General features: G+C 35.4%; 1 protein-coding gene across 1 annotated transcript in view; it reads left to right on the top strand.

Moving 5' to 3' along the window:
- The window catches only part of PRKX (protein kinase cAMP-dependent X-linked catalytic subunit), a 53440-nt gene that overhangs the window by 20073 nt on the left and 11384 nt on the right, over nt 1–21983 (top strand). The window contains exons 2-5 of the mRNA XM_079314057.1: nt 4091–4259; nt 8323–8586; nt 15350–15469; nt 21186–21281. Of these exons, the coding sequence (XP_079170183.1) occupies nt 4091–4259; nt 8323–8586; nt 15350–15469; nt 21186–21281 (649 nt within the window). The remainder of the gene's footprint in view (nt 1–4090; nt 4260–8322; nt 8587–15349; nt 15470–21185; nt 21282–21983) is intronic.

Here is a 21983-nt window from a genome sequence, read left to right as displayed (position 1 = left end):
TGGGTCTAATTAATTGGAGCAAATAAAGAGGCAGCCTAAGCATTAAATTAGTAATCTACAATAGTGAATGGTTACTACATGACTACTCACTCGATTGTTTTAGCTGATCAAAAGTTGCATGATTGGTTTACCTAGCATCAAAAGCATCTGAAATTGCATCAGAAAGGTTCCCACATACTTTATTCTTTTCTGCCAGGCTTCAAAGAGAACAAAATCCTGAAACTGGCTATGGTGTTTCTGCATGGTATTAGGGAAACCAGCTTGTAGGACTGAAAATGCCCTACTTGTGTTTGATATGTAGGCCAAGTTGGTCCTCTGCAGATTTTGGCCTTATCTCTTTGTGTTTAACATGAGAAGGTTACCTAATGGAGAAGATTGCTGGCATTCCTTCAAGCTCTGCTACCACATGAAATTTGCAATGAAATCCAAGAATTTTATTGTTTCTGTTATAAACAGATTATACTGGATTAGTGGTTAGCATTTTGCATATTTTGTTCTGTTTGCCCATTTAGTCCTGAAAATCCTGAATTGTGTTGCACACAGCTCAGGCACTCTTTTTGCTGTTGTTGCTGGTGGCCAGAGAGCTTCACGTACCAAATGCCTTAGCAGGGAGAAGGGGCATGTGCAAAGAAACTACCAATCTGATTCAGACTTTGTAAGAACAGCTGTTTTCTTGAGGTATGATCTTCTCATGTAGGTGCTTTGCTCTGAAACTCTGGTAACATGTACTATAATACACAGATGGATAGGGATATGTATGGAGGGAGTGTATGAAGCCATTGCTCTTCTTTCAGCAGGATAGTATGTGGTAGATCTCAGGACTAAGCCAGAATGATATGATGTTTCTCAAGTTCTCTTGGTTTGAACCAAATACGAAATAAATCTGAGTAGACCAAAGTGCAAATCCATAAACGCTATTTCCCTTCATTCTTACAGACAAGTATAGAATATTTCCATTTGAAGGTAATTGTAAGGAATGCTTGCTTATCTGTCAGGAAAGGTCAAATTTTGTTGGTTCACACAGCTGAGCTCTGAGGTGATTGGAGAATAAATTGAATAGTTCTTTTATAGGGATTAAAAGAAATTGTTCCATGAGGTAGGTGTCTCCTCACCTGGAGTGGTGCTTTGATTACTAACACTGCCTTTTTTGCTTCCAAAAGCCTTCCCTCAAATTTATGGAGCTGGGCCTTCATCTTGCACAGTGCCACATGATGCTTCAGGTTTTTAGTTTCTTTTTTTAATGAATCTGAAGGGCAGAATTTCCATCTAGTCACAACACAACAACCTGTTCTTATAAAGCAGATTTTTTGACTATGCTAAACAACCACGATAACATCTTGTTGCAGTCTCCCACCTTGACTGTCATCCTGTTTCTCCTGTCTCCCTATCAATTGCAAGGAAGAACATGTTAAAAATGTTAGCAGAAATGGCTCAAAGTATGAGCAGATTTGAAGTGAGATTTTGAATCACAGTAGTTTATTTATGCAAACTTTATCTGGTTATTTAAAGACTGGCTAAGCATAAAACAAAAGAAAAAGCATAGCAATTAGTCCCATGGAAGAATGGTGGGTGTGTGGGTACTGCCAGCTAATGCAGGCCTAATGTATTTTCTGAGAAGAGTTGGGGAGAAAACACATTTTATGGGAGGAGATGTCTGAAAACAAGTGTTAGACAGCTTCTTAGTCTGTATTGTCTTGATTTTCATAGTTGCTTGCAACTGTGCTGAAGATGTTTGAAAATAGACTGCCTGGGATCAGTTCAACAATGAAACTGGTTAGGGAGGTTCTCTGTTCTCGCCTGTCTGTGTGGTCGTCTGGTTTTCCCAGAGGCTTTGTAGATTAGGGCCTTGCCACTATTCTGGAATAGCCTGCCAAACATTGCTGTTCCTGGCAGAGATGTTTTTAAGGAGGAAGTGTTTCCAAAGTTAGAACTATTGCTAAATAGCAGTTAGAATACTGCTAAATAAATATTGCTGACAGGTTTTTCTTTGAAAATAGATGGAACTTGTGATTTTTATTATTATTGCTTTTATTTCTGACCAGTGGCTGTAAAGATAAACTGATAGGTTAAGGAAAAGTAAAGCATTCTAAAATAAAAATTTCTTAAACAAGTAGAACAAGTTCTGAAACATGTAATCAGTAGAAATCTAGAGACAATTAGATATGTGTTCACTTTGGCTTTCCTGTTGGATATTTCTGTGGAAGCACTTCATTCATACAAGTATCAAAATGTATGTAAAACCACGTTTGCTTATGGGGTTAATTGTTAATTTCCCTGAGTCTACATTTGGAAGTTTCAAAAATTAAAGATGGTTTCTAGTTTTAGTGTTCCATATGACTGTCATTATTCTTCACAGTGGTTTTACTCAGAATTTAAATTTCAGTTCCTAATTCAGAAATAACCCAAGTTAATTTTCTCCGTGCATGCAGTGCAGTGTAGATGTAAGTAATCAGTATTTAAAGTAGCTTGAACAGATGTCTCTGCTTGGAAGCTTTTGGGCGTTTTTTGGTGTTTGTTGGGTTTTTTTATGTTATTTGTTTGGGTTTTTTTTAACTGCAGAAGCCCATCCCTGAGCAAATAAAGTTGTGTGCTCGTATAGTCATGTAATATGACTACATTGTTAAGGGATTTCACTGCATGATAAGTTTTCCAGGGTAACCTGATGGTTTACTTTACTGGAACAGCAGGCTTTTTCTGAGACCTGTATACAGTTTTCATGATTAAAGAACTGTAACTCGGGACAGGTGGGAATGTAAAACTTCTTTGATAGAATCTTTTGTGCTTGGACAATGATAATCCTTGATGTGTTTGTGTAGTGAGAACTTTTATCTTGAAAACTGGCTTTGAAAGCTGTATTGGTAGGGGAGCTGCAAATTCCATAAAACTGGATTGCTGGAGTTGGTAGATTTTTAGTTTGTAAGATGAGTATTTTGTTTAATAGTAAATGTTATATCTTAAATAACATTTTAAGTTATTGGAAAGAAAAACTGTTAAATAACATAAAAATTTTTAGCTGAGAAGACACATACAGAAAACAAGTATTTCAAACATAAATTGAAGCTACCAGAGGCAAAAATTCCCTTTTTTTTTTCTCATCTCCCCAGTAATGCAATTTTAGGAGTTCATTTGTTAGTTTCTTGCTCCTAGCTATCTCTCAAAAATGTATTTCCTTTCACATATATACTCCTTTCCCTGTATCTGTTGCACTTCTTCAGAAATTATGTTTACTATAAATTGATCATAACTGATCAACACAATCTGAAATCAAGTAACAAATCAATTAATGATACTGTAACAGGCCTGTGTGCTGCTACAGGGTATGTGCAAAGAAGAGGATAATTGTTAGCTGAAGTGTAAACTTTTGACTTCAGGACTGAATGACATTTCACAAGTTAGGTGCTTGGTTTGAATGCCAGGTGTCCTTTGTAGTGGCACATATTTCTGTCTGAGAATGGGCTTAAAAATATCTGGTGTACTGTTGTAATGGAACCTACATGGCATTGTTTAAGGAGCAGTAAAACAATAAGCAACCACCGAATGAGCTGAAATGTGTGTTCATCTTTAAATGTAACACTGCTGCACAACAAATAGCAGTCTGCCTAAACATGCCAGTTTTAACTTTGATTTCAAACTAAAAGAGGTACTCAGTTCAGTTATATATTATTGTCTTGAGTGCAATGCACTTAAAAGGAACTTTAATGACTATTGAATAGAGAAATTGTCTAATGCATTATTTAAAAATCAGTGTGTTTTTATTTTCCTTTTTTATTTTTTTAGAGTGAATTGGAAAAGGAATACATTAACTATAAAAAAGGGGTGCCAGACAGCCACTGTTCCAAGTGATATAACACTCAGCACTATAAGCAGATTTTTTAAAAAAATGTTTATTTTTAGAAGGATCAGCAAATTTTATGTTATTTTTTCCCATTTCTTCCTTATCCTATTGAATCGCTTCACCTCTCTGTGCTCACTTAAGTTCACAATCTCTTCACCTGAATAATTGGAATTCCTGTAGATTTTAATTTAGCAAATTAACTTTGTTGTTTTTCCTTTTTTACAATAAATTGATGTTTCTATTCCAACTTTTCAGGCACGGGTACCTTTGGACGTGTTCATCTGGTGAAGGAAAAAATGGGCAAGCGTTACTTTGCACTGAAAGTAATGAGCATTCCTGATGTCATTCGGCTGAAGCAAGAGCAGCATGTGCACAATGAAAAGTCTGTGTTGAAAGAAGTCAACCACCCTTTTTTGATCAGATTGTAAGTTGTTGTATTTTTTAAATTCATTTCACTCATACAGAAAGTGCAGTTAAAGTACTTCAGAGTCTCATTGCAAGCTCTTACATACTAAACCAACATTGAGCATTTAATTTCTCTTATATAAGCTAGATTAAGATAGACTTGGGAATGATTTATGTATTTTAGAATAATCAAGAATTTAAAATAAAGAGGCATAATTTAAACACTCGGACAATAACTTATTATAAAGTGTTTTCTCTCTCGTATTTTCACACTGCAGAAGAGACATTTTCTTAACTGAGAGGAAAATGCTAATGAAGAATTCTTAGGATTGGCTCACAAAAATTACTTCTAGAATGATTCTTTGTGTTAGAATGTATGTGCTGTACATACTGATAAATAGCTAAAGATATTCCTAGACTTAAATATCTAGGTTTTAAAAGCTTAAGTGAACTATACTTTTGCAGACTTTATTTTTAAAGAGTTTAAGTAAGTGCAGCACTTCTTGGGCTTTGGTATTCCTGTATTTAAGGTTGTTAAATGATGGAAGCTCTTGAGAAGCATGATTTAAACACAGTTCATAAAGAATACATTTTTTTTTGTAATGGAATTGAGGTAACATTAATGATCCCAATGGTCCCATTGTTAAAGAGAGAAGGTATCAGACTTCTGTTCACAGCACCACAGTGCTTCTTGGGTATCTGAGTCCATATCTATTAATGGGATACCTAAAACCTCTGGTAATTGCAGGTTAATTTCCATTTATATTTTCTCATGCATGGATAAATGGCTGGCTATTAACCAAGATTTGTTTCCATTTACCTGCCTTAATCAGTTTTGCATAAAATTAGACAAAATTAGCCATAGTTAATCTAGCTGCAGGGAGTGCAGATTCCTGCCAGGGTTAAGCAGGCATCAGAGGGAAAGGAAGAAGGCAACAGCATGTTAGTCATTCAGAAGATAAAATGAGCCCTGCAGGAGGAGGTTTTTTCCCTGATCTGATGTTGGCTTTTTCCAGCATCATGATGCTAGTAGTTTCCAGCTAGTGTTCAGAAATCCTTTGTGGCATAGTATCAGTAAGACAAGTTCTAGAATATGTAGAGATTGAGATTCATGAAAGAAGACTACAACTGGTTAGACTGGTCGAAGTATGGATGGAATGGGGGGAACAGGATTTTGTATATGTATTTATGTACATCTGGAAATTCTTTACTAGAAAACCCCACCAAACCAACAAGCAAACTCCCAAGCAAACCCCATCTCAGTAGGTCTGTGTGTCAGGAACAGTGGGAGTAGAGAAATTGGGGTGAGATGTCAGAGACAGGGATGAGAGGATTCATGTTCGTACAGAAGTGATCAAAAATCCAGACAGGGGAGTTTTGCTGGATTTCATTCACACCTTATTTACAAAATATCAGATTCTTCAGGTTGCCAAAGGACACAATGCGAATAGTTCACTTTGTATGAGAGACAAACATTCTTCATGTTTTCTAGAGTTCTGCCTTTTCTGTTGAAATGTCCAGTGAAATGTTGCATCAGCTATGCTCATGTCATTGTCCATGTGATGCCTTTTTCCCTTGGCAGAGGAGACTCTGCAGCTGAAGTGAGGTAGTTAAAATTAAAGTCACAACAGTGTTTATGTGCTTTAGGTTAAAACATTATCACTAGACTTCATGACAACACTTTCTGCAGCTTTTTATGTGACTGAAAGGTTTCTTCAGCCACCTCCTGCCCAATATATGTTTTGACTTTCTTTCTGTTAATTGTTTCACTGTACATGTTTAATAAAAACGGGAAAAAATTATATAGTTCAGTTTTAATGTCTTTAAAATGTGTTATCTATATGATCTGGTTTTTATGTTTTCAGTTAGCTTCACCATCTTTAACATCAATAATATTCTCCTTTGGTTGTAAAACAGTGAATAAGTGTCAAGGCAGCATAATATTTCGGGACTTTATTATGAAAAATTATAAAGTAATGTTGCACATAGTTGATTACTGGTGTTCGGAAATTCTGTATGTCTTCCTATATCTAAAGAGTTTTTGGTTTTTTGTTTTCCTTTTCCTGTTACTTTAGAGAAATACCTATTCTAGATATAGGGAGGTGCAGCTTTTCTGTAGACATTGGAGTTACCCATCTGTGTCTTTTTTTTGAACAATTTTTTCTAAATGTTTCTTAGGTGTTTTTGCAACAACTGATCACTGTAGATTCCTAGGCATCTTGACTGATGTGTTTGAGTAATGTGTCATTACTGTGGTGCAGCTCTTCATAGTGAGATAGAATGTTGACATGTTTTTGAGGAGAGGAAGAATTAATGAAAATGAGCTATGTCTTGCATAAGCTAAAACAGGTTGTTTGCCTGTAGGAGTTCACAATAGCATCTAAGGTTTATGTAGTAAAGCTGAATTGTAGAGTTAATGATACCACATACTATTCTGATCACAGCTTCTGTTATTTTTTTCCTCTTCTTTTTGTATTAACTTACCATTTAAAGCTATCTGAATTGCAAGTACAGTAGTTCTTCATTACTCTTTTTCCTGTATACCAAATAATGTATCCTTTTTTTCTGTGGACAGACAAACCTTTAAGAGTCAGTTTTTGAAGAAATTAATTCCTGTAAAAATCCTGTACTTAATGATGTCGATGTTCCATTTTTTTTCTCCTCTGTATTATCAGATTTTGCTCTTCCTTTCCCGTAAATATGTTTGTTTTGTTTCATTCACTCCTGCTCTTCTTTTGTTTGTAGGTACAGCTTTGCCTAATTACCTAAAATACATTTTCAGAGTGTTTTTGCATAGTCAATAAAAAACATCATCTGTGTGCTTGCTATACATGTACTGTGAACATAATCAATAGTCAATTAATAATGTTGATCATTATGATAGGGCAGAAGTTTCATAAAATCAGAAGGCAAGCCTGGGCTCTGCTTTCTTCATCACTGAGGGAATGGAAGAGTTGTACCTGATGTCTGTTAGTCTGTCTTATTTCCTTGGTTCCCTCGGTGCTGCTGTCAAAAATTAAACCTTCCTGAGTAAAAGTCATTGATGTGTCAGCGAGCTTGGTTTCTGCATATCTTTCCCAAGGCTCTATGCCCTGATTAAGCATGAGGTACTTGTGATACTGCAGAAGCACTGACTGGAAGCTGAAGTAGCTTCTGTTCTTGTATCACTGTATCAATAAAGTAGGTAAGGATACAGTGTTCTCGATCTTTTATTATGGAATTTGGGATAGTTCTTTGTTTTAAATGGTAGTGTTCTTCAAAAAGTTACCACATGCTTTTCTTCTTGACCATTGAGCTACATATAGGGGTGTGGTGAGTTGTTTAATGTAGATAGAATTAAACACAACATGATTTAGGGGAATGTGGAAGTGAAGATTGCTGTATTCTGTAATGAAGCATTTTAAAGCCACAAATAATTATTTTTGTTCTTGTTCTTTATGTTACTGTGACTACCATGGAAATAGCCCTTAAATTAGAGATGGCAGTCTGAGGAATGGAAGGTGTGCCTATCCTTAGATTAATTGTGAGGTACAGAAATGATTCTCATTTTCTGTCATTTTTGCTTTTCTATTATTTTGTGAAAGATGCCATAGAAGAGCAAGCATTGTCATCTGATGCTTTAGTTGGAATTGTGTATCTCCCAGGAAAAAGGCACAGGAGAGAAGGACAACTCTTTGATGTCTGGTTTTGAACATATTGTCATGAAAGTCTTTACAAAAGCAGATTCTGCCTATCCTCATTACTTTGGTAATGCTTGATAATGTAAAATGTAAAAAATATCTGGTCTTTATATCAAGTGGTGCTTAGAAAAGATCTGTTGTGTACAGTAAAACAGAATCTAACAATTTTATTTCTTGGCCTGTGCTGTACTGATCCTCAGCTATCTGGTTTACATTGCAGGTTAAGGTCCTTGAATGTCCTACATAATCCTGGATTCTTGGGGGTTTAATATTTGCAGACACGCAATCAGAAACTGGTTATGTACACGGTTGGGGTGGCAGAGGCCATTTTACTGACATTTACTTGTAAAGCAAATCAGAGGCATAATTTCTTTATTCAGTAAAACAGTATTTTTGTTCCAGATTTTGGACCAACCACGATGAACGTTTTTTATATATGTTAATGGAATATGTGCCAGGAGGAGAACTTTTTAGTTACCTGCGCAACATGGGGCGTTTCAACAACAGCACAGGACTGTTTTACTCAACAGAAATTATTTGTGCAATAGAATACCTGCACTCCAAAGAAATAGTTTACAGAGACTTAAAACCTGAAAATATATTACTAGACAAAGAAGGGCATATCAAGCTTACTGACTTTGGATTTGCAAAAAAACTGGTGGACAGGTAAGTGAAGTTTTGTTCTGGTAATGATATTTTGCATGCTAAACTGTTGGAAAAAAATATTTTATTTCAGATGCTCAGCATTTGATTTAACACTGCATGTGATTCACACATGTCAAATCCCTTAATATGAAGGAAATTATAAGTTTAAAATGGCTATATGGAAAGCAGTATTACCCCTTAGGCATAACCAGGAGCACTATCACACATAAGCAATGACAGAAAAATATTTTTATTTAGTTGGTTTTGTATATTGAAGTTTTCAGTAGTCATGTTGTAAAAAGGGAGTTCTGGGAAGTAATATGAGCAAATGCTAAGAAATGTAAATTAATCCTCAATACATACTGAATTGCTACATGTTCTGTAACTCATGTTTCCATCTGAGTTCCTATTGGAGATTATTTTGAAGTGTGAGAATAACATTTAAAAACTGGATACAATGTTTTCACTAGCCTGTGGCTAAAATGAAACTGCAAAAATCTAGACAGAAACCATAAGGCCAGCTTCAGCAGAACCGATTTATTTAAATCTAGCTTCTGTATTACTGTCAGCTTTAATTACATGTGTAAACTTTTTGATAATGCAGAGACTCCCTCCTAGTGATTTCTCTGCTCTCTCTGTTTGGACTCTTCCAAGACCATAATACATGTTTTTAAGAGTAAGCAAGAGCTTTGTGATTTAAGAAAATGGACAGTAAAAGCCAGCCTGTTGTATCAGAAGGGTGGTGTGAAACGGCTTGATGTTATGCCTTTGAGTCATCTCTTGAGGGAGATCATATTTGACTGTTCTGATGGAGGCAGCACCGTGAGGAGTTAGATGTTACATAGGTGCTCATCCTCTTTGGTCATCAACCTGCTTGATACTGATTTTGCAACAAACGGGTCTGTGTGTGAGGAAAGTTCTACAAGGTCAATTTGAAAGGAGAGTATGAGTGAGTCCCCAGGCAGGTGCAGAGGAGAGCTGCCTTATTGCAAAAAACAGGCCTTTTTAAGCTGTTAGCCCATTATCAGTTATGTAGCTTTAAATCATGACAACATAATTCAATCAACCACCATACACCATGATGTGAACACATAATGATTATATAACTTGTTTTTCTATTCACCTGTGTCGCTTTCCCACAGTCCTTTTCTGCTTAGCCAAAGTAACAGGCCTGAGCCAGGATTTTACAGGGCCCTGCTTTTGTAAAGTTTTACTTATTGGTAACAAGAGTGAGTCTGAGGAAGCTGCTTAATGGGTCCATTATGAAGTAAAAGTTAGATGAGACAAATCAAATCACAAAATAGAATCAAAAGTTCTATTCACCTTTAAGGTCTGAAAATCTGTTTTAAAACCATAGAGTTTTATTATGAGTATCTGAATTCAGTTTCCAGTAGGCAAGCTAAAAGGCCTACAAGTGCTGGTCTTTAAAATTAATACTTTGTGTTTAAAACAAAAATAACTCTTTTCAGGAAGAGGTAGCATACTTCCATGTAAGAAATTAGTACAGTCTCTTTATAAGACATTTTCATTCAAATACTTATGACTTGCTCTTTACATGCAAACACTGCCACTTAGTGGTAATTTTTGTCTTGTGTTTCTGTGGGTTAAAGGCACAAGAGAAGTAGGTCTTCAGTAAATAAGGTGATAGTTCACATCAGAGTGTGTTTTTAAACCTGGAAGATGAATCCCGAAGAGTAAACTTGTTCATACATATTTTAGGATATCAAAGTTAGTTATTATGACTGGTTTTAATTGGGTTTGTATCTCCCACATTGCTTGGGGGGCAGTGAAGTTGATCAGTTTGTGTTGAATCATAGAAGATTATAATTCTATTATATTATAATTCTATATTCATAGCTGATTTACCTTCAAATTTACAAGAGGTGGCATAAATAAAGAACATAGAATTGGAAGAGCAAGGACGTTATCAGTTAGAAGACAGATTGTAACCTATGCAAATCTGGCTTTTTTTTTGTGTGTGTGTGTTATGGTTTTGTGGGTTTTTTTGAAACACTGTAGTGTTTTTTGAACACTATAGTGTTCTCCCCACTAGCTAAAGTAATCTTCACAATGTTGATTTTTGTCACTGTAAAAATACACAGTTATCAGCCCCTTATTCACTAGTGCACTCCAGTTGGTACTTTTGTTTGTAGCATAGCCTATTTGATCAAAATTACAGGAGGTATTGTGTCATTTTTATGCATGGCAAATATCTGTACACATGAATCTTACATGTATGGGTATCAGTGAGTGTGTATATGTATGCATATACACAGCATACATGAATAACAAAAATAGGACATTAAGTGTTTGTTTCTCAAACCTTGTGAGGTTACGTGCTCTCAGGATCAGTGAAGGCATTCCTAGAAAGAAGACATAACACATAAATGAAAACATGGACTGCAGAACACTTTGGATACAATCACACATTCCAGATATATAATACTTCACATGAAAGATTCCATAGCTGCCTAATTGGAGTTTTTCTGAAGACATTTTCCTTTCTTCCCACTACCATGTATGAAGGGATGAAAAATTCACCATGTCCCTCTACAATTAAGCTGCTCTTCAGAAAGAGCGTCTGGCTCATAGCTCATGTTCCCATTGTGGAAAGCAGCCTGCACCTGTACCTTTTTATTAGTGCAATTTCAGAAGGGTTAGACTCTTAATATTTTCTTTTTAGAGGCAGAGGAAAGAGAGGAGGTTTTCTTTGCTCCTTCTGTTCCTTGTTGGTATGTCCTGTTTTTCCTTGTTCCTCCCTTTTCACTCAGTGTACGTTTAAAAATTCTAAATTTTTCTCCAAAACAGTGTTTCTTTGCCTCAGCTGCTGTTTATTTCTTCTCTTTTCCACCTTGATGTTGCTTAACTGAAGACTTAATAACCTTTTCAGTTTCTTGTAAGTACTTTAATATAAAATAGATGTGCAACTACTTTTAAAAAAGGGCAATGTCAAGAAGAAAATTGGGGAGGGGGTTTTTATAAACCACTGTTACCTGAAGGCTGTAAAAAGGATTTCCTTTGAACTTTACAGCTGTTACATATGTAGACCTTTCTTTTTCTGAAAAGCATATGCCACTTTTTAGGTATAATATTTTTATTGAATTTTTTTTTCTAATCTAATTTCCTTTTTTTGTGCATTTTTTGGTTGAGTTTTTTTCATTTTGATTTGGGGTTTGGAGTTTTTTGGGATTTTTGGGTGGAGGTTGGGGTTTAATTCCCATGTTCTTTCAGAGAAACACAAAATTAAACTGCATGGAATTTTATGGTTTTTTGGTTTTTTTTTTATGGACAGGTTTGATTCAGAAAGTTATAAGCATTTTAGGTAAATTTAAGACTTGAGTGATCCTTTTTTTTTTATCCTGGAATGTTGTTCACTGTTAATTTTAGTTTATTCAGTTTACATTCCTAAAAAAAGAAATTTACCTGTGAGTCTTTCTAGAAACTTGAGAGGTGATAAATCTTAAACATATTGAGGATAGTTCTGCACTGTTGCTTAGGCTGGATGTGCCTCATGACTGTTCTACACAGTGGATTGAGGAGAGAAAGACTAAGTAAGACACAGTAATTCTAGTTTGCAAAGTGTACCCTTTGTCACTCTAGAAGCAAGAAAGAATGTCTTGCAGAACAAATTTTTGTTGGCTGGATACAAAGCAATCTTTGTTAAATATAATTCTAGAGAAACTGCCAGAATACCATAACAAACATAGCTAATCTGGCTCATATGCAGAAAGCTTCTCAGGTACTACAGAGATGGATTCTGAATGGTGTAAAATGCTAAAACACATTGACCATCGAGGCTGAACTTCTTCACACAGTACTCTTCAAAAGTTTCACAAAATCACTTTGTTGCTTACCTTTGTAACCAGAGTAGATTCTGTGTTTTAGCACTTACCTGTATTTCAGCTTTTATCTTGATAATTCAGAACAGTGAATATTTTGTAGCAGTTTGAAGGGAACAGTCAAACAGCTTCTTATTTTTTTGAATTGTCATTTATCTTCAGAGAAGTTATAAGGAATTTCAGATGTATGTGCAGTAGTCATAAAATCGCAGTCATAAAAAATAATTTTAGATATTATCTTTTCGTAGCATCTACTTGATGTGTTTTCCAAAATGCTAAATAGTCTGTTTCATGATCAACAAAAGAGGAAACACAAGTCATGATCTTACAGCACAAATACACATCTTAAAAAAGAGCACGAGCCTCTTTCAAGTTTTTGTGTAGTTAGTCAACATACATTTCTTGATTGAAATTAAGGAAGTAGTTACTATGGTGGTTATAAATTTTATTTCCTATTGCAGCTAGGAGACCTCAAGTTATGTTGGCCTTAATTCACTTAGTTTTCCTCTTGCTTGAATAAAAATTCAGTAAAACTGTCAGCTGCTTCATTTGCATAGCTGCCTAAATCAGTATGATTAAATCACATGATGGATCCAGCTTTTTTAATTTGGGAGAGGGAGAAATACTTCATTTTAAAAGATGACAGAGCTTTGCTGTTATTCTTAATTCCATGGTCCTGCTCTAGGTAGCTGCTAGATGGCAGTAGTGTAAAGCAGCACTGTATGTAAAATTTCAGTATGCTTGATTTGGAAAATAAGAGTTTACATTTTTTAGATAAATTAATAATAAAAATTAAAGATGTGTTCTTTACACCTAGGAATGTAGTTTTAAGAATCTTAAAGCACATTGGATGCAAGATGTGCTTAACACTTCTGGCAGCTTAGCTGGAGTAATTTGGCTTTTGCCATAGTAAACTGAAGCTTAAAGAAATTCAAATCATAATTCTTCATTTAAAGCCTTAACTGACTGAACAGCTCCTCTTCCTTTATCTTAACTATTTTTCTGAATCAAGACTAAGGCTTTAAAAAAACCAACCAGCAAAAAAAAAAAAAAAATCCCTAAAGCTCTCTTTAAAATATTTTGAAGAATCAGAGAATATGCTGAGTTGGAAGGGATCCATCAGAATCATCAAATCCAACTCCTAGCCTGGCCCAGAACATCCCCAGGTGTTACACCATGTGCCTGAGAGCATTTTCCAAGCACTTTTTGAATATTCTGAGGCAAATGCCCTGAGGCATCACTTCCCTGGGGAGCCTATTCCAGTGCTCAGCCACCCTCTGGGTGAAGAACCTTTTCCTGATACACAACCTAAACCCCCCTTGACTCAGCTTCATGATGTTGAGTCCTCTCACTGGCCACAAGAGTGAAGAGATCAGTGCCTGCCCCTCTGCTTCCCCTTGTGAGGATGTTAAAGACCCACAGTGAGGTTTCCCATCAGTCTCTTCCAGTCCAAACAGACCAAGTGTCCTCAGCCCCTCCTCATAAGGCTTCCCTCCAGACCCTTCAACATCTTCATTGCCCTCCTTGGGACACTCTCTAGTAGCTTAATGTCTTTTTTACATTGTGGTGTCCAAAAGTGCACACAGGACTCAAGGTGAGGCCACATCAGCAAAGAGAAGGGTGGAACAATCATCTTCCCTGCATCCTCAGAAAAAAAAAAAAAGGTGAAGTGGTATTACTTCTAAAGGTTATTGTTGTCCATATTAATGCATTTGTCCAGGAATGTGTTACCAGTTTGATTGGAGAAAATTCTTCCTCACACAGTGAGGTGCAGGTTAGAAATTACGAGCGGTGACCATTGTGACTGTATTCTTTGTCATATTTTACTGGCACTCCTTTAAAAATGTGATACAGTTTTCTTTCTTACTCTGTGCTGTGATCTCAGTTTCTCTTGAATTGGTGAGCACATTTGAAATGTTTCATTTTCTGACTTGCTGCTGGGGAAGAGTAATTTATTCAAAATAAGAGCACATTTTTCATTTTTTTCTAAAGTGTACCTTTAAACCTAAGTCAAGGGAGTGAATTAAGGCAAATTCTACACAGGCATTTTTGCAAAGGAAAGTTCAGATTTCTGGAAAAAATTATTTCAGAATATTCTTCTTTTCAAATGTAATTTGGTCTTTGTAAACATAACTGCTTAGCTTCAATTTATTGCTGGTCATCATAGAATTTGAGCTTCAATTAGTTAGCATTATAACAGTTTTCTTATGACCTTGTCATAGAAAGCAGTGACTAAAAATGGCTTTAAAATATATCACAAAAGGTATTGCCTATTTATGTCACACTTGTTTAATTATTACACCTTGTAAATACTTTAAATAACTAAAAATACAAAATGTTTCCTTTTTCATGAATATTGTGGAAGTGATGACAGGTTAGATTTCAATATGATTTAAAAACTTTACTTAGGTGGTAAAACAAATCTTCATGTATGTGCAGCTATTTACTGATTGAAATTACTACTACTTCTACTACTTTAAAAACTCCCTTCTTTTTTTTTTTTTTTTTTTTTTTTTTTTCTAAATAAAACTTTGTTTTGCTGGAAAAGGCCATCAAGCTTGTCTTCTGCTGGGCCTGTCAGAAGTAGTCCATGAACTCACAGGGTCTGCAGTTTGCATAGTGAGAAACACTGTTAATGATTCAAAACAATGTATAGCCTAATGGGTAGAATGCCACAGCGCCAGCTGGGGAACTCAGTGCACAGATATTTTCTGAGACAGGAAGTTTCTTAATTTGCATTTATCTCTGTTCCAGGAGAATTGGAGAACATCATCAAAGCAGACTGTTTAGACTTTTCTTATTTCTCTGTTTCTTTATACAGTAAATACATAGGTATATGTTGGGTACTTCTTATGTGTGTGTTTGGTTTTTCCTGTTATTTCGGTTCACTTTAATCTGCTTTTGTTGTTTGTGTTGTGGGATTTTTTTCCTTCTTTTACAACCAGAACATGGACTCTGTGTGGCACTCCTGAGTACCTTGCACCAGAAGTTATACAAAGTAAAGGCCATGGAAGAGCTGTGGATTGGTGGGCCCTAGGAATTCTTATATTTGAGATGTTGTCAGGGTAAGTGCTAATTACTATATCACAGCAATATTATGTAATTGTTTTCTAGTTCTGTTTGCAGTATTTGGATTAAATTTATTATTGATGTAGCAGTTTAATTTCTGCCTTTGAAGAAAGGAATTGGGAAGCTTTACAAAAGAGCATGTAACACTGTTATTATGATAATGTTTTAGGTTTGAGTTTGTTGGTTTTGTTTCTTGTTTTGGGTTTTGGTTTTCTGTTTGGTTTGAGCTTTTTTTTTTTTTTTTTTTTGTTACTTAAGAATTTTTTAACAGCTTCTCTTTTCCTTATGTGTTTTAGAAATTCAGGGTTTGCCAAAGAACTTCATTCACAAAGTCCTTTATATTTAAAGGGTAAAGAACAGAACTGCTTTGTAATTAATTTCCAGTGTGGGGAAATCCTAATTACAGTGGAAGCTTTAGTCTGTAAAAATGCACTGTTGCAAGTAGGAAGACTTTTATTAATACAGTTTATATTACAGCTGAGTGCTGATTTTCTTTAAACCAGAGGAAGAAGAGGGAAAAGCTTTATAGGTCTGTTTGAAATTAGTTTGTTCAAATACTGCATTTGGTGTTTTGTAATTTGTTTGATAAACAATGTTTTCAGAAGATAAAAATTTAAACCGAAGAAACAGTTTTGGCCATTAATATAAATAACTGTTCCTGAGTTGTTAGTATTAGATAAAAGTATTATTTTCAATTTGCTCTGATTTCAAGATTTTTTTTTTTTTCAGTAAAATAAGTAACTGATTTAGGTAGAATGTGAAATTGTGCTTATGTGCTAAACAAGGCTTCTGCCTTGTTTGTCTTGGCTATGTGGTTTGAGGGAACTTCTATGAAAGATTTTGATTTTTGATAGCAGCTGGCTTTGCCATGGTGGGTCCTATAGGACAAATGCAGATGAAAGCAAAGCTTTCATAGCTTCTGAAGAATCATTGTATATTTCATCAGTTTGATTTCATAGTTCTTAGAGCTTCTGCCTGGTTCCTGGCTCAGTGTGCTCTGCACCTTCTTCTTGGGTCCCCAGCTGTGTCAGGTGTCCTCTGCGGCCTTTCCTTATAAATCTGCAGCATTATAGAATAATCAGAACAAAGTATCCTTGCTTGCATTTATTCATCCTTTTCTCTGTGCAGTACTATCATTTCAAAGTAATTTGGTGACTTCCAGTGTTTGCACAAGCTGATAAGTTGGCCTGAGCAAGTAGTTCCCCTGATGGATTGGTGGTCACTTCAGAGCTGTAATCCATTGCATGTGCTGCTGTGAAGTTCACCTGATAGCAGCACAACTTCACCCAGCACAGCATTGCTACCCACTGCTTGCTTTAACATCCTGAAGCCTTGCATATACATGGATTTTGAATCTCACAGCAATTTGTGGACAGAAAAGCAATAAAAATATATAATAATTACTGGTTGACCCAGGCAGGCTTGGCAGTCTGGTCTAATATGAAGTTGTTATTTATGTAGGCTGATCTGTACAGAGACCAGGTTTCACCTTTCTTCCATCGTTTCCTGTAAGGTGAGCAGCCCAAGTTGGTCAAGAGTCCTTCTCAGAGAGATGAAAGATTCTCAGAGAGAAAAAAGAGATTCCCAGGAAGCTTGTTGCCACTAATCTTAGTGCTAGACAGCAGGAAGACTGTAGATAAAAATGTCTAGGCTGTAATATGAGCACAGGTGCTGCAGTCACCCAGCTGTGATTTACCTTCCTGCCACGGGTTTCAGTGGGACCACTCTCTGTTAGGTCTGTGTGGTCTCAGTGTAAGTGAATATTGTAGGATTCTCTCCACTAGACCACTAATAGAAACATGGTTTAGAGAGTTAACATACTGGCTACAGGTGGCAACCAAGCTAGATATTTGGAGTCATTAAGACTTCAAGACTGGAGGGTGCTCCAGTATGCTGCTGTATATTCTACTGAAATATAATTTTAAAAAAGAGCAGATGCTGTTTCTATGTAGGATGTTCTGCATCGTGACACTGTCTGGCTCAAGGGGTGAGGGCTGGATTTCAGGGTGGGGGCATAGAAGGGAGGTGGCTTAATATGAACACTTTGGCTTTTAGAGACTCTTAACCAACAGAGATAGCTTGCACTTCCCTGAAAGTCAAGTGAGGTTTTATATAGGCTGATTGACAGAGCAGCTGTCTGCTGTGTGTGATTTTCTAAGGGTTTTTTTTATTGCAGTACTCGTATGCTCTACATGATGATTGAACTCTGCTTTGGATAGGGACTCTGTCAAACACTGGAAAATAAAACACAGCAGCATTCAGTCATTTTTCAAAGCTGGAATGGGGACTCCATACAAGCTTGTTTTTTGGGGGGTGCTTTCATTTTGAGGTTTGTTTTGGGGGTTTTTTTGTTTGTTTTTAGGTTTTTTTTCGAGATGGGGTATAGATAGATACTTCTTTCTTAGGATTTTTTTAGGGGATTAAAGGAGGACAGGGGTTATGGTTTATATGTGTTTCCTTTAGATGGGAAGGTTGGTCACAAGGAATGTATGCTTTTAGCATTTTATCAAGTTTTTGCTGTTCTTGGCAATAGTGTTTTGAAGCACTTTTCCTCAGCAATTCAAGATCTGGGTGCATATTCACCATTCGTATTCATATCAAGGCTTTTATAACAGAAACAGTCCTAGTTAACTTTATGCATCGAAATTCAGAGATTTAAAAAATTTGAAATTATTTTAGGGGTGAACAAAACCTGACTTCAAGACTGTTATTGTCTGGAAGTAAATCAACATAAGGCATTTGATAGTTATTTCCTGAAGTTAGTCTCTCTGAAGCCCAAAAGCAATTGAAAAGAATTGGTAGGTGTGTGTGTAAGGAAATGGCTTCTCTAAAAACAAACAAATAAACCCACACCTTCCTGTTCTACAGTGTCTTATTTCCCTAATTTAATCTCTGGAGGCCCATGGAATTCTTCTGCACAGACTAAGTTTAAGGCAAGGTCCTGTTTAGGTTTAACACAGCAAGATACAGAAAGGGGAAGGAACAGGGATAAGCAAAGGTGAGAAGAATTCTTAACAGTTGAGTAACACCAAGTTCATAAAGTTAATCTAAAGAAGATAAACAAACTGTCAATACAAGAGTTGGAACATATATTTATTTTGAGTAAATGAGTTCTGTTACAATTTAATGCAGAGAAAAATATACTTGTTATTTAACATTAGATATGTTAGGTCATAATTGTGCTGTTATCAGATATGCAGCTAATATGAATTTTGTGTATTAATGTGAGCTTTGTGTTTTTTATTTTTGCGTTGGTTGTTATGTGTGTTGTGCTGGTCTGCCGTTTTAGGTAGGTTAATGGTTCCTGTCTGCAGTTTCATATTCTCAGACCTGTGTGTTTTCCCTTGAGGTTTTACAACTTCTGTTCTTCAGACTGTTTTGAAACTTATGTCCATGACATTGTTATGCTTCAGTTAGCAAAATGAATAGTTTGCAGCTGTTCTTCCATTTACAGAGATGATATTTTTTGTAGCTTCTTTTCAGTTGGTGAAAAGCCAGCTGTTTGTATTTGTGTTGTGGTGTGAAGAAAGTCTGAAGCTCAAGAGGATTTTTCTTGATTTATTAGGTAGCTTCCAGCACAATACTTATGTTGTTTTGTCTAAAATCTGTGCTGTGTTGAAGGTTGACATTTACAGAAAGCGTCAAAATCAAATTTCTTGGTTTGTCCATGAGAAAAGTGCAGTCTTTCAAAGCTGTTGTCATTTTGCATAGAGTTCAAATGCACTTTAAGCAGAATTGCCATAAAATTACTATATACCCAACTGTGATTTAAATGTTTCTCAACAACTCTAGACATAGTAATTTTGTACTTTCAAAGTGAGAAAGCAAAGGGCAATTCAAACATGTAAATATGAAAAAAATTAGATTTACTTCTATACTTGATTTCATACCTCAGTAATGTACAGTAATCTGCTTACTGAAGTCGTAGCTATGTAATGCATAGTTACAAAATACTCTAATTGCTTTATGCATTTATAGATTCTAATAAATTATAAATAGAAAATTGAGTTTGTCAATTTGCTGTGTAGAATGTAAATATGTTGCTGGAGTGAAAAAAGAAACTTTATATGATAGTCCTTCTTGTGTGGGAAAAACTTGTGCATGTTAAATAGTAATCATATTTTCCTTGGTCTTTAGTGTCAAAGCAATAATAGCTTGTAATAGCACAAGTATTATTCCTGAGATTCTTCCACTTTCCAGTTTCCTGGGAAAGTAGTTTTGTATTAAAAAATACTCTGGCTTTCTGAACAGCAACAAAAAAGGTCCTTTAGTCTTGCCCTAATCAGATAGTTTAGTCATGCTTTTCAGTGCTTTGAATTATTAGGATTTTTTTTTGCCATAATCTTACAGACATCTTTACTTGTTATTCTGATGGAATTTGATCATTACCATGGTGAGAATTTACAGTATTTGAAATGGAATGCTAATCCACTTGATCAGCTGAATAATGAATAAATTAATAATTCTGAAACATAATATATAGTATTCATTAAAGAATAAGCTAGTTTGACTACTATGAAATTTTAGAGTCTGAAGTGAAGAAACATTTTCATCTTTGTTTTCATGCTATCAGTGATTTCCAAAGCCACAAGTACTGTATTTGTGTGTGTATGCACACAGTTAAGTTGTCTGAGAAAGTAATTATGAAATGGTAGGGAGATGTGAAAAATATTTTTATTTAATAGTGGATGCATGTAATTAATATAGTGAACACTGAAACCTGTGGGGTTTTTTAATTCTGTCGGGATTTTGGGGCAGAGGCATAATAAGAGGGTTGCTTTGGTCATGTTATGGAGAGCAAAGCACAACTGAGATTATTGAATGAGTTATTCCATTCCCTTTGAAAGGTTTCCTGTGGTACCTTTTAAGAACATGACTGACACTCAAAAGCTGTTGGTACTTGGGCTTAGCTGCCTGTACAGGTTATACTGATGCACCTCTTGCAGCAATTGGGATGTACTGTACTAGAAAAGGAAGTGCAGTATAAAACTTTCCATTCATACTGTAGCTGTACAACAAGTCTCTCCGTTAGCTCATAAGTTCATGAGGAACTTCATATAAAACATAAATGTAGAATTTTATTTGCATGTTAATTTACTATTTGTCATGGGGAAGATTATGAAGTGAAAACTTTATCTATCCCTCACAGAAAGGCAACTGCACTTGGAGAGTTGTGAGCACTCTGACTGTTTCAGAAACCTTATCTAGCAAAACATATACTTGAATTCAAGATGTCAGCATAATTGAACAAAGAGCTGAACTGGATAATGTGTTCTTGTGAAGGTCCTTTAGCACTTTAGACAGAAACTGGTAAATAAGAGTGTGCCTGCAGTTACAGGACAAGATCAAAAACGGTAATGCTCTTTTGGAGAGTATATCTCTGGGTTTTAGAGATAAAGGCAAAGCATTTTTTACTTTTGGCACTGAAAATCTGTTTCGTAAATTGTATTTTTACTGCAATTATGTACGATTTTGTATTTTCCTATTGTTATATTTAAATTTTAATTCTGCATTCAGTGTGTTGCGTACAAAAATGTCTTCTGTTTTACAATGGCAGGCTTAAATTGTTCTTCAAGATAGTATTGGTAGTGTCCTACCAAAAAGAGCAATATAGACAATTATTTCTGAGGGGAACTGCTGCAGCATAATATTGCTTATAAGATTTTTAAAAATTCTTTTTCTAACATCTGAATATTTTCTGTATTAAAATAGGTTTCCTCCATTTTTTGATGATAATCCATTTGGTATATATCAGAAGATTCTTGCTGGCAAAATAGATTTCCCGAGGCATTTGGATTTATATGTAAAGTAAGTCAATGACTTTCAACACTATCTTTTCTAAATATCTCCTGAGTACTGTTTCCAAAAAATCTTTTTAGAAGACCTGATTTCAAATTCTGATTTTCTGAAGCATCATGCTGGAAAATATTTTATATTACATTTACACTTTTCAGTTGAAATAAACTTATATGTTTGGTAGACTGCAAGGTGGTGATAGAGATTTAAGATAATATCTGACTCTCTTTTCCATGTATTGTGGGATATTAAATGCTTTTGCACCTTGTGCAAACCCTATTGGCTTGTACCATACGAAGGTCATGAGGAGAAATGTGAGAAGTTAATCTGAGTAAAAATCAGGAGAGAAGGAAGAGAACATTTAACTGTTTCTATCTATAAGTACATACCACTTAAATCACCCTCAGCATAACTACTTGAGAGAACTCTGGTACTTCAGAAGTTCTGGTGTAAAATCAACTTAAATTTATGATAGCAGGAACCCAGTTCAATATGCAGTAATACATATACGTGTAATGTGGGTTTAATTCTCAGTATCTAGCAATTTTTAGGGGTGATTATTTCAGATTAAATAACTTTTTTCTGATTTAAAAATTCCATAAATGAAATAATTTTAGTAAACATTGAAACAGAGGAAATGCAATTATAAACATGAAGTTTCTCTTAGAACCAGAGATAATTGAATGAATGATGAGGAAGTGAAGTCAAGAAGTT

This window comes from Erithacus rubecula (genome assembly GCF_903797595.1).
Source record: "Erithacus rubecula genome assembly, chromosome: 1".
NCBI lineage: Eukaryota > Metazoa > Chordata > Aves > Passeriformes > Muscicapidae > Erithacus > Erithacus rubecula.
Note: the sequence above shows the minus strand (reverse complement) of the source record. Positions and strands in the feature narration are given on the sequence as shown.